The sequence below is a fragment of the Geotrypetes seraphini genome, chromosome 2, assembly GCF_902459505.1.
Source record: "Geotrypetes seraphini chromosome 2, aGeoSer1.1, whole genome shotgun sequence".
Classification (NCBI taxonomy): Eukaryota; Metazoa; Chordata; class Amphibia; order Gymnophiona; family Dermophiidae; genus Geotrypetes; species Geotrypetes seraphini.
The window spans coordinates 25,593,352-25,607,271 of NC_047085.1; the positions used below are offsets into that span (position 1 = coordinate 25,593,352).

General features: G+C 40.8%; 1 protein-coding gene across 3 annotated transcripts in view; it reads left to right on the forward strand.

Moving 5' to 3' along the window:
- The window catches only part of COL22A1 (collagen type XXII alpha 1 chain), a 766,089-nt gene that overhangs the window by 573,358 nt on the left and 178,811 nt on the right, over positions 1-13,920 (forward strand). For all 3 annotated transcript variants that reach the window (XM_033933743.1, XM_033933744.1, XM_033933745.1), the window contains exon 30: positions 4,843-4,884. In XM_033933743.1, coding sequence (XP_033789634.1) covers positions 4,843-4,884 — 42 coding nt within the window. The remainder of the gene's footprint in view (positions 1-4,842; positions 4,885-13,920) is intronic.

The window sequence follows — 13,920 nt, forward strand, 5'->3', positions numbered from 1 at the left end:
TCAGTACGGCCAGTTACATATTTGAACGTCTCTATCATATCTCCCTTCTCTCTGCGTTCCTCGAGAGAGTATAGCTGCAACTTACCAAGACGTTCCTCACATGGGAGATCCTTGAGTCCTGAGACCATCCTGGTGGCCATTCGCTGAACCGACTCCACTCTCAGCACATCCTTTTGATAATGTGGCCTCCAAAATTGAACCCAATATTCCAGATGAGGTCTCACTAAGGACCTATACAACGGCATTACAACTTCGGGCTTCCGGCTGACAAAACTTCTTCGGATGCAACCCAGCATTTGCCTAGCCTTGGATGAAGCTTTCTCTACTTGATTGGCAGTCTTCATATCTTCACTAATGATTACTCCTAGGTCGCGTTCTGCAGCAGTTCTTGTTAAGGTCTCACCATTCAGAGTGTAAGTACTGCATGGATTTCTGCTGCCAAGGTGCATAACTTTACATTTTTTGGCATTAAAACTCAGTTGCCAAGTTGCAGACCATTGTTCCAGTAAGAGTAGGTCCTGCATCATACTGTTGGGCATTGTGCTTTTGCCCACTATGTTGCACAGTTTAGCGTTGTCGGCAAATAATGCAATTTTGCCTCGAAGTCCATGAGGCAGGTCCTGTGCAAAGATATTAAATAGGATGGGACCTAAGACCGAGCCCTGCGGAACTCCATTGATCACCTCCGATGTTTCGGAGGGAGTACCATTTACCACCACCCTCTGAAGTCTGCCACTGAGCCAGTCTTTAACCCATGCCATCAATGTTTTCCCTAATCCCAACGAACAACTCATCTTGTTCAATAACCTACGGTGTGGGACACTATCAAAAGCCTTACTAAAGTCCAAGTACACGACATCCAGGGACTCTCCCATATCTAGCTTTTTCGTTACCCAGTCAAAGAAACTGATCAGATTGGATTGGCAGGACCTTCCCTTTGTAAATCCATGTTGGTGGGGATCCCTTAGTCTCTCGTCATTTAGGATCGTATCTAATTTGTGTTTAATTAATGTTTCCATAAGTTTACACACTATCGATGTGAGACTTACCGGTCTGTAATTTTCAGCCTCTGTCTTGCATCCGTTTTTGTACAGCGGAATGACGTTAGCTGTTTTCCAGTCCAATGGGTCTCTTTCTGTACTCAGGGAAAGATTGAAGAGCGTAGCTAACGGTTCCTCAAGGACATCTCTCAACTCCCTAAGTACTCTGGGATGTAGTTTATCCGGTCCCATGGCTTTGTTCACTTTGATAGTTCTTGGTAGACGCTGCTGGTGGTAAATTCAAAATTCCGAAATGCTAAAATGCTTAGCGCGCCTTTGTAAAAGAGGGCCATAGGCTCAATATATTGCACTCCTGGAGTTCAGCATTATAAACTAACTGGAGAGGGACCAGGGAAGTGAGCTGAAGCCCATGGCCCAGGTCCCTCCACCACTGATCTAAGATTATTTGATAGTCCCAAGTTGGTTGAAGCTTTTGTGGAAGTTTATGATATTGGGAAAGCAAGATCCATTTCCATCGATCTTCAGTAACGAAACTAAAAAGTGACTATCTTGTTAACTTTTAATTCAATATAGAAACAGTTTTCCACTTATCTCCAAAATTCCAAAACATCAGCTAACACTGTCCATGTCAAATGATAGCCAGAACTTCACTTTATTGCTTCAGGGAACCATGGACTATAACCCCCTCCCCTCCCCCCCACGCACACCTTTTATCAGTCCACTCTAAAATGGTGCTATCTAATATAGCTTCACAAAAATATCCATGTATTCCCATTGCAAAAAGGGAAGTATGCATAGGGGAAATTCTCTCACTGGGTGCCTTATTTTAGGCTCTCCAAGGTTGCACAGTAGGAGTCTGTCCTATAATGCAGTGGTCTCAAACTCATGGCCCACCAGGTACTATTTTGAGGCCCTCGGTATGTTTATCATAATCACAAAAGTAAAATAGAACAGTTTCTTGATCATATGTCTCTTTAGCTATAAATTATAATATTATTATTGAGACTTAGCCAAAAGGAAAGATTTATAAACTATGAGGAGTTTTACCTCCTGCAAAGTTGTCATTTCTTTAATAAGACATCAACTATTTTTTCTGAGGCCCTCCAAGTACCGACAAATTCAAAATGTGGCCCTGCAAAGGGTTTGAGTTGGAGACCACTGTTATAATGGAACCTAAGTATCCAGGTTCTGTTACAGAACAATAGTATAATCCAGTATCAACACACCTAGTATACTGCATAAGTGCCAGTATTTACGTCAGCCATAGAGCTGGCATAAGTTCACTTACCTAAATGTGGCAGGGACACAATATTGTGTATCCCGCCCGTGTTCTGCCCCTGTGTACGCCCCCTCACAAATGCGCTTAAGTGGAATTTTGGCATTTACATGCGATGTGCGCACAGACTCACATATATTTCAAGTCAGTGCTCTAGCAGCAATGTTCGACACTGATGCATAAATATACCATACACCTAGTTAAATATTATTCAATTTAAGTAGATGAGCTTCTGAGGTTTTGCCTATAAGATTCCATAGCTTCAAGCAATAGTCTCAAGGGACTTTATGACTCTTCATCAGGTCAATTCAATTCATTTTTTTCAAAAATTGTAGTGATTTCCCTCAGCCAAACTTTCATCTACTCTATAAATTTAGAAACCAAACTTATCATGTTGCATTGAAACATCCAAAGCTGAAAACCTTGGAGACAGATCACACTGACTTGAATTAATGTTTCACTTGAAAGAGCTGCATCAATGGGGTCTCCTAAAAGAAAGAAAAATGAGTAAACACCATTTTCTATTGAAATTTACACCGTCTAATGTTTGGGAGGGGGGGGAGGTATATTTTTTTAATATTCATATTGGAAAAATAATAGAGGAATGATGGGAGGGGAGGGTGGTAATTTTATGTATTGTAAGATAAATTAGAAAGATTGTCAAGTGATGTGTTTAATTGTATTGTTTCACTGTTTGTACACTTGATGTAAGATTGAAAATGAATAAAGAATTAAAAAAAAAAAAAGAAAGAAAATCATCTTCATTGCAAATCCATTTCACTCATAGAGTGGTTTCAAACATTTATTCATTAACAGTTCAAAATAGCAATAAGTTAGAAGGCACCAACTTTAACCCTTTATTTGGCGTTGTTGCTCCAAAGCAACATGTCGTCTATGGCTCTTATGGGAGATCTGCATCTCCAAATGCCTGTTGCTCTCGTTCAACATCAAGTTAAATAAAGCAGCCGTTTCACCATCTACCCATTAAAGAGTCAATGCTTATAATAATAATAACAACTTTATTCTTTTATGCCGCCATCACCAGCAGTTCTAGGCGATTTACATAAAAGAGAAACTGGACAATCAGAGAAAATACAATCGCACCATGGATGCATTAATTACAATCTTAAAAGACTCTTAATTTAAGTAATAAATTTATCAAACAAATTGGTCTTAACTAATTTTCGAAAGGAACAATATGACAGGTCTTGATGGATACATTCGCTTAACCAAGATTGCAGTTCACCTGCTTGAAACGCCAATGTCCCATCTAGGAACGTCTTATATCGACAAGCTTTTACCTTGGGATAGGTAAATAAATGAGAGATCTTCTAGTTTCCCTCAAAGGCCTGTATAATTCAAAGTGGGAGGAAAGATAAGTTGGAGACAATCCCGACACCAATTTAAAGCAAGTGCAAGCGAATTTGAAAAATACTCTTGCTTTAATAGGCAACCAGTGCAATTGTCGATAGTACGGGCTAACATGGTCATTCTTTTTTAAGCACTGTTTCTTCTTGGCTCATTTGAAAAAAATTGCCACTGCATTTTTTTATATTTAAATACCTTTTCATGTGATGTTCGATATCCAACCACACACCACCAGTTACACTAGCGTCATCTACTCTATCCCTTTTGGGATAAGTGTCATTAATTGGGGGCCATTCGTTGATTTTCAGAGGCATTGTTCAGAGAGTGCTGATGAAAATCATTACAGCCCACGCCAACACTATCCGGATTCCTATGGGTTGGTCCGGAGTGAAGTTTGAGCAAATAGTGCTGATTATTCAGTGACACTGACTCCTGGATCCTAAATAGGTTGCCCAAATTAGGACATAGTGCCCAAATGAGTACGTAAACTCATTAGTCAATTGGGTTCTAACAACCAGTTACACTAATTTGGATTTGCACAACCTAAAAGGGGCATTCCAAATATTTGGGCGCAATGTTATAGAACAATGGGCTTGCATGCCAGGATTTAAACCAGGTTTCAGCAGGCGTAAGTCCTTGCGCTGAAAGTTGAGCACAGGAATTTGCACCATGTGCTAATACCACTTGCTCCTTCCCACTTCCCAGTGCCACTTCCCAGTACATTCCCGATTCTCCAAAGCAACCTCATCTACTCTTTATCTCCTCTAGAAATCACCAGACATCTTCTTGTACGTTTTTTGTAATTCTTTTGTAGTCCGCCTTTGAACCTTAAGGCAATGGCAGAATAGAAATCTCTAATGTAATAACTGAATTTAGTAAGAAAATCCATTGATGTTCTTTCTAAATGGAAGTGCCTAGATTATATAATTGCCCAGATTATTTCTTGACAGATCCAGACCATGCCTTCTTGTAATCTATGAATCACAAAGCATCTACACGTGGAAATATGGTCTTTGTAAAACAGCCATTTTACTCATGTGACCATTGCACATATCAGTGCTGCTGTTTCCAAAGGCAGATGCTTCTAAAATGGCCTCCTAAGTGTGCACTTTCCATGTTCTTTATTTTGATGGATACCGACCATTTTTCATTTCTTTGCCTCAGTATGCTAATGGTCTCTTTGTGTTGGGTATACAGGGAGAAACTGGTCCGGCTGGTCCCCCAGGTGTAGCAGGGACAGTAAGTAACCAAAAAGCTTATTAAATTGCATACGCATTCAATCTTTGAAATATGTTTTCTTTGAACCTTTTCACCTAACTGCTTTTCTGTGTACGAAGCACCTTTAAGGAGTATGAAGTTTAGAGCTCTTAGAATGGTATTATATTCTGTATCCAGGCGCTAGATGAAAAATCGTGCTTTATTATAGATGATTCTATAATGCCTTTAAATACTCTGTGTAATTGTAGATCCGTGAACTTGAGAAAGTTTAGTCTATTATATGTTCTTGCCTTTTTCCTTTCTTTTTGAATTTGAATCTAGACTATATCATTCTTTTCTGTACGAGTGTTTTGCTTGATATAATGGATGAAATATGATAATTAAATAATTTTTTTAAAAAAATGGTATGCACAGAATAATTAAAATGTGAAGAGAATTTAGAATCCAAGATCTGCCATTAAGGGTTAGTCTGTGTGCTAATGGAGGCAGCGACTGCTAACTGTAACAGTGCAAGTGTGAGAAGCAAGATTGTGCTAACATCAATGATGCTCATTCATTTGAAGCATGCCTTATCATTCCCTCTGTAATTTCCTAGCTGAACAGCGTGTATAGATTCACCCTTTTTGTCCTGTTTGTCTGTCACAATTAGGTTGTAAGCTCTTCTGAGCAGGGACTGTCTCTTCCATGTTAATGTACAGCACTGAGTGTGTCTGGTAGTGTTATAGAAATGATAAGCAGTAGCATAGGCAGCAGAACGCTCCGCCCTGGTGCACGACCTCTAAACAGCTCCCAAGTCTCCCACCCACCTCCTCTCCACGCTTTAGTTTTAAATCTTCAGCAGCGTCCGCATAGCGTCCACGAGCAGGCCTGTCCCCAGAAGTGCAATGATGGGTTCCGGGGCAGGCCTGCTTTTTGACGCTGCGCGGCAGCTGCACGGCGGCTTCTTCGAAGATTTAAGCAACCACCGGGAGAAGGGTGGGCGGGATGGCCAAAACCAGAGCGACCGAGAATTTTTGGTGAGGCCATGGCTCCTGTGGCCTCCCCTGTTCCGAGGCCTATGAGCAGTAGTAGTGACAGTCAAGGACACATCTCGTGTCATTTTCAGTTGCTTGCAACGTAAATGAACAGAAAAAAAAAAAAATACAAGAAATTTCATGGCTTTTCATGTGCCGTCAATACTGGTTCTCTGAAAGGGCGTGTGTTATTTGCAGAATGCAAACTCTTTCCTCATATATGCAAGCCATCCTAAATGAGTGGATTATCAAGGGAAGAGTTGGATTTCTCAGAAAGAACATATACTCTTAACAACATTGCTGCTATGACAACAGAATAAAAGAAAAAAAAAAATGACTGGAAACGGCACAGAAAGCAACATGAAATGAAAATGTTCTGGTAATACCACCCAAGCGAAGTGACCCCTCTCCCCCCCCTTTTACAAAATCTTAGTGCGGTTTTAAGCGCCGGCTTCGGTAACAGCTCCGCCGGCCACAGCGGTAACAGCTCCAATGCTCATAGGAATTCGCACTACAGTTTTGTAAAGGGGGGGGTGGTATGTGTATATTTTCCTATCAAATACAAAGGGCTCCTGTTACTAAGCTGCGATAGCGTTTTTAACGCACGCAGAATTTTAGCGTGCGCTAAACCCGCGCTACGTGGCTAGAACTAACACCAGCTCAGTGCTGGTGTTAGCATCTAGCGCGCACGTCAATTCTGCGCGTGCTAAAACTGCTATCGCAGCTTAGTAAAAGGAGCCCAAAGTAGCCATACTTCTACTACTATTTATGACTTCTATAGCGCTGAAGGGTGTATGCAGCGCTGTACATTTTGACATTAAATAGACGGTCCCTTTTTCCAAGATGGCGGCGGCTGTGTGTTAGCATTCCCGACTGACAACGGAGAGAGCAGCAAACAACTTTACCTTTTCCCATAATGCCTCATACGAAGCGTAAGGGAAATGTCCAAGCCGAACCCTCTGAGGCAAGGGCTTCTTCCCCAGTGCAACGCTCCATTCGGGAGTTCACTATCGCCTCTGGGTACCATGATATTGGCGGAGTGCTGTCTGCTGTTTCCTCGACAGGAGGAACTGGACCTGGAAACATCTCTTTCGCCTCCGCTGGCTGCCCCACCGGGGGGATCCCTGTGAAACTACTCTGACAGGAGAAACCCCGTTTCGAGGGGCAGACACCGCGGGAACTTCAAAGAAGCAGAGTATGTTCGGAGCTGCTGCTGAAGCTACATCACAGCGGTCGAAAACACCGGCGGTGACTCTGCAGAACATTTGGCAGGTTCTCCAGACCCTAAATGGAACAGTCAGCAAGTCTTCAAACGATATTTCGCGACTTGTAAGTACTGTAGATGCTCTTGGTAAAAAGAAAGGCGGTATACAAGAGGATTTTGCTTCTGAAATAAAACAAGTCAAAGTTAATGTGGAACAGCTCCAAAATTTGACCACTGGGATTGTGAAGGATAAAAATGTATTGACCAGAAAAACAGAACAGCTTGAAAATTACAACCGCAGATTAAATATGCATTTATTGAACTTCCAAAATCTTTGCTTATGACCCCTCTAGATCTGTTTAAAAAATATTTGATTGAAGTTTTGAAGATTCCTTCAGAAAACTTACCGCCAGTCAATAAAATTTATTATTTACCAATGAAGAAGGAATTAGATCCAAATCTAGAGGTGGGGTCAATGAATTCGGATGCAAGAAAAAATTTTAATGTATCTGACCTTCTTCAAACCAAACCAAAAAGGAAACCAAACCAAAAAGGAACAAACAATCCAAAAACTGCAGACTTAGTACACGATGCAGGCAGACTTTATTTATAACAAGTAAATCATTGATTAAAAACCTTTTACCAGGCAAGGGACCCAACACGGTCCGTGTTTCGTATAATCTTCATCAGGGGTCCACTTTTGATAAAAGGAAAAGTTATCAAAAGAATAGCCTTGGACAAATAGATTAGTCTGTGTCCAGGCAGCACTGACACCCGAATACCAGCTGTACCAGCTTGTCAGAATCAACAGAAAGAGCCACATTGCTGGTATCACTAGTTTTTGAGCAAGACGAGTAGTGAATGCCTGGAACGCTCTCCCGGAAGAGGTTGTGGAGGAAACCACCATTCAAGGATTTAAGGGCAAGTTGGATGCACATCTTCTTGAAAGACACATTGAGGGATACGAGTAACTAAGGTATTTGCCAGGGTAGGCCTGGCTGGGCCTCCGCGTGTGAGGATTGCTGGACTAGATGGACCCAAGGTCTGATCCGGTGCAGGCATTTCTTATGTTCTTAAGACGTTAATGCTATATTTAGAACTTATTTCCGTCAATCTCAACAATTGTTCTCTGTTAAAAAGATTTGGATGTATCCTGATGTCACCCGACAAACGCAGGATCGAAGAAAATGATTCCTTGAAATGAGATCTGAAACTTTGGCATTAGGAGCCACATTTTTTGTTGGCATATCCCTTCAAGTGTTTGATTAAATATCTTGGTTTGAAATATACATTCTATTTACCGGAGCAATTAAGGACCTTCTTAGATATGAAGAAATTGGTGACTGGAACTGTTTAGTTAGATCAGCATTTGAGATATTGGGACCTTCCGTTAAGCCAATTCCACTCCGGGCTTGCCCGGTTGCTTTACTTAATACACTTGTTTGATAAGTTTGTCAAATAATTATGTTGGTCAAATATTATGTAATTTTCTTTTATCTTTTTTAATCTGATGCTATTTTTCGCTGATTGTACAGATCGTCTTAGTTAACCGCCTGGAACTTTGTGGTTGGGTGGTATATATAAGAATAAATTTATTATTATTATTATTATTAATATGTTGTATAATTGAAGTTCTCCTCTTTCTTCTTTTGGGAAATCTTCTTTAAGTTTGTGATCTAAGAAAGGGAAAAGTTATATTCCTAATTTTGTAAATGTACTAATTTCTTTTAAAAAATTTTTTTTTTTCTTTCCGCATTTCTGGAACAAGAGTATTCTTGTGTATTTGTATAAAAGCAATAAAAATATTAAAAAAAAAAAAAAAATAGACGGTCCTTGCTTGGAAGAGTACCTGAATAAATTCATGTAAATGGTACCGGGAGAACGGTATAAAAAACGGGCTCCTTTTACTAAGTTGAGCTAGTGGTTTTAGCACGCACGCTAGACGCTAATGCCTCCATAGAGCAGGCGTTAGTTTTTCCACACAGCGCCGGGGTTAACGCGCGCTAAAAACACTACCGCAGCTTAGCAAAAGGAGCCCAAAATTTAACCAGCTGGTGCAATAATGGAAGTACACCCATGCTGTTAGGCAGCAGAAAATCAAGTGGATTCAGCTAATCTACCACAAAAATCCACATAGATTCTGACGAATCCTCTGAACATTTACTCTTGCGATATTATGAAGGTGGGCCACTGTTAAAATGTGGGTGGCGCAGTGATTAGAGCCACAGCCTCAGCACCCTGAGGTTGTGGGCTCAAATCCCACACTGCTCCTTGTGACCCTGGGCAAGTCGCCTAATCCTGGTAAAACACATACCAAAAATACAGGCTCTGTGCAGGAAACCAAACAAATCGATAACAAAAAATACTGCACACACAGAGGGGCCTAATCAAAAGGAACATCTAAGTCCATTTTCGTCAAAGTCGCAAGTCGTCCAAAGTAAAAAACAGCCTAGGACACATTTGCAAAAAATATATCCAAAATTTTTTTTGTTTTGAAAATCGTCTAATTACGTCCTGCCGATCTGATCGTCCAAGTCGCTAAATCGTCCATCTTTATACCACATTTTCATCCAACTTTTCGTCCAAGTCAAAAACGCCTAGAACAAGCCCTGTTGGATGTGGGAGAGGTCTGCAAAGTGATGGACTGAACACCCAAACATGGCACCTAAATAGTAGGGTACCTTAAAGGGGCACTGCTGTGAACTTCACAAAAAGGGTGCCATGTCTTCTCCTCACTATAGCTCCCTTATAGGTCATGGTGAGCCCCCCAAACTACATCCAGAATCCCCTAGACCCACTTATCTACCACCCCAATAGCCCTTATGGCTGCAGGAGCCACTTATATGCCAGTACAAAAGGGTTTTGGGGGTGTATAGGGGAGTGCACATGTTTCAGTAACAATGCAGTGATTACAGGGGCTTATGGGCATGGGTCTTCCTCTCCATGAGTCCCTAACCCATCCCCAAGACGGCTTAAGCCGCCTCTGTGCTGGACAACTAGGCTTTCCTATGCCAGGCTGCCAGGTGATGATGGGCTGGAGGCTGAATTTTAAAGGTGTGATTACGATTTTTATGGGGTTTGGGGGGGTCGGTGATCACTGGGGTAGTGTGTGGGGGTCTGTTTTATGTGTTTGCAGTGCTTATCTGGTGACTTTAGGTGGGTTTTTGTGACTTAGATTATGTTTTACTTTATTGTTCAGAAGAAATTTCCTTTGACACTATAATTCTCCGATCTCAACACCCTTGTTTTACACAGTCTAACTGTCCTCCTAAACTCATTGATGCAATGTTTGTGACTGCCCTTATGCACATCTTGAAAAATTGGAAGTCCTCTTCATTACTAAACTATACCTTCTGGTGGAATTCTTTGAGCATGTATCATAAATTTGAATCATATGCTTATGAAAAGAAAAATATAATTCGACTTTCCAAAAATTTGATACAATGTAAATCACCCTGGAAATTCCTGGACTCATGTTAAATCTATTTCATAGACACTCCTCTCTTCTTCTTCTTCTTCCTCTTCCTCTTCTTTTTCTTCCTTCAATTTCTCTTTCCTCTTATCTTTCCTTTTACTAATTTTTCATGAACAGTCCTAGTACTTTAGATCTTTTAAAACGATTCAATTCTACATTGCACAATGTAACTGAATATTAGTTATACTAAATGTTTTGTTTTATATTTTGATACCATGTACTTGAACTGTTTCCTATATTTTTTCAAAAAATCAATAAAAAATATTGAACTAGAAAAAAAAAAAAAAAGATTATGTTTTACATGGTCTAAGTTACAATGTTCAAGTTCCGTCGATCCTGGGCTGTATAACTTTCGGTTATACATGCTTTCCGACTAAGTCTAAGCCGGCCCATGTCCTTCCCAACTCCCGCCCTTGACACTCCTCCTGAAACGCCCTATTTAGCTTTGGTTGTTCAGCAGCATTATGAAGGCCTAGATCGTTTAGAAATACGTCCAAAATCCGTTTTTATTATCGGCACTTGAACGTATTTGGACAATGTTCGTCCAAGTACCGACTTAGGCCGGTTTTTGGACGATTTTCTCTTTCGATTATGAGCCCCACAGTCTTTTTATGTTTATACCTTGTTGTCGCCTGAACATAGGTATAACAGTGCAATTACACTTCCCCCTCCATATTCGCGGGGGTTAGGGGCAAAGCCGGCCCGCGAATATTAAAAAAAAAACCACAAATAATATTTGGGCCAGTTCTACCTCTAACCCCCGCTTCCCCTGGCTATTTTAAGCCCTGAAAGCCCCCCCCCTTAAGCCTTACCTGGTGGTCTAGGGGGTTTTCGGGGCAGGAGCGATCTTCCCATGTTCCTGCCTCGTGCAGATCGCTCACAGGAAATGGCTGCTTTGAGCTCCCGTAGTCTCTCGAGCCATTTCCTGTGAGCAATCTGCACGGGGCAGGAGCGTGGGAAGATCGCTCCTACCCCGAAAACCCACTAGACCACCAGGTAAGGCTTAAGGGGGGGGGGGGGGCATACAGGGCTTAAAATAGCTTGAAAACTGAAAATGCATTTTTTGTTTTAAAACCGCGAATAAGCGAATCCGTAGAAATGGAAGTGTACTGGTTTGGAAGGAAAACCTCAGGCTCCTGTTTGCCGCTAGCGATTTCAATTTATCTTGCGAACTATAGTGAGACAAACATCATTGATTCCCCCTACCATTTAGATTATAGCTCTTAGCTTCTAGATCTCTAAATTATTTTTGTCATACAATTTCAGGACTTAGCTTTGGCTTTTGTGCCGGGCTATTGCCCTTGTCATAAAGTTAGTGCTTTTTAGTCAGCTGTCCATTGCCGACAAAGGCCGTCCGCATTTTCCTCTGCTGCATCAGGGCTCCGTACAGAGCCAGCTAATTCAAACCGGCAGTTATTCTTCTCTGCAGTTAATCCCCCATTGCCCCAGGTACATTAGATAGAGTGTGAGCCCCCCAGGACAGGCAGGGAAAAATGCTTGCGTACCAATAAACAGCATGAAAAGCTTCAGCCTCTGATAACCAGAGCTGCTATTGTGACATCATAATGCCTCATTCCACCAATGCCTAAGAGCCAACCTTATCGGTGATGTCACAATGGCTTGATTGTCCTATACTTGGCTCATTTTTGTTACATTTTGATTTCTAGAGTGCTGCAGTGGTTAAAGCTATAGCCTCAGCACCCTGGGGCTGTGAGTTCAAGCCCACGCTGCTCCTTGTGACCCTGGGCAAGTCACTTAATCCCCCCATTGCCCCAGGTACATTAGATAGAGTGTGAGCCCCCCAGGACAGACAGGGAAAAATGCTTGAGTACCTGAATGTAAACCACTTAGACTATAAGTGGTATATAAATAAGTTAGTGCTATTTAACTCGTATAGTGAAACCAGATTACTCTGATTGGGGTTAACAGTAAAACGACACCATTTTAATAGCCCACATTGATAACCCCCTTGTTAGTAATAACCATGGTTAACGATAAAATAATATGTCATAACAGTAGCCCACATTGATAACTTCCTACTTAAGGGGAGACATTCGCAACACGGTCTACCATTTTGACGTGTTATTTTACAGTTAATTATTAGTGGAGGTAGGTTATCAATATAAACCGCCATTGAGACACTGGGCTCCCTTTACAAAGGTGCGCTAGGGCCTTAAGGCGTGGAATAGCACGCGCGCTATCCGCTACCGCCTCCTCTTGGGCAGGTGGTAGTTTTTCGAGTAGCGTGCGCTAATCCGGTGCGTGCGTTAAAAACGCTACCACACCTTTGTAAAAGGAGCCCATTGTTTGACGGTTAACCCTAGTTATTTATTTAAAACATTTCTTACCCGCTTAAACCCATAAACAGCTTACAAAATACAATCATAATGATAAAAACATACATACAAAGCATGACGCCATTCCAATAGCCTCATAAAAATATCACTACTCGTTCAGTTAAAAGCCTCCATAAAGAGTCGTTTTCAGTGTCTTCTTAAATGTCTGAATATCTGAAAGTGCTTTCAATGATCCTGTCAAATTATTCCTTCATGATGCCCCTGAGATCGAGATAACAGATGCTCTCGGGAAGGGGTAAAACGCAGACCTCACGGACCTTATGGACTTCGTGGATCTAAAGTTTCAAGTTTATTTATATTTAATGAATCGCCTATTTTAAATTACTAGGCGATGTACAATACAACTAAACGTATAATTAAAACATGGGTAGTAATGTATAAATTAACTTATGTTGTACTTTTAAAAACAAAAATTAACATACAATAATACATACATGATTAAAAAAAATATATATATATATTAGTTTAGGACAAAAAAAAAAAAACATACAAGAGACATGAGGATAGGTAGGGGAGAAGTTACAATATTTGAGCAGAGACGAAAGAATTACAACAATGGGAAAAACAAGAGGAAGGGAAATAAAAGCATGACGGAAAGATGAAAAAGAGATATAATCTTAAGAATCATAGGCATCTTTAAAAAAAAAATGTTTTTAGAGTTTTTTTGAATACGGTAAGATCTTTTAAATCTCTGATATATTGAGGTAGGAGATTCCAAGATTGAGGGGCCATAATGGAGAACATATCATTACGCCTAGTACCAATAATCTTCAGTGAGGGGACCGAAAGGAGGTTAGAAGAGGAAGAACGAAGCGGTCGAGTAGTATTGTAGGGGATCAGCCATCTATTAACAAATTGTGGCTCACTAAAATTTATGGTTTTAAAAACTAAGAGTAATAATTTAAACGTAATGCGATGACTTATTGGGAGCCAATGAGATTTGATTAGCAGAGGAGTGACGTGATTGTATTTTTTAGCGTTATAAATTAATTTAACAGCTGTATTCTG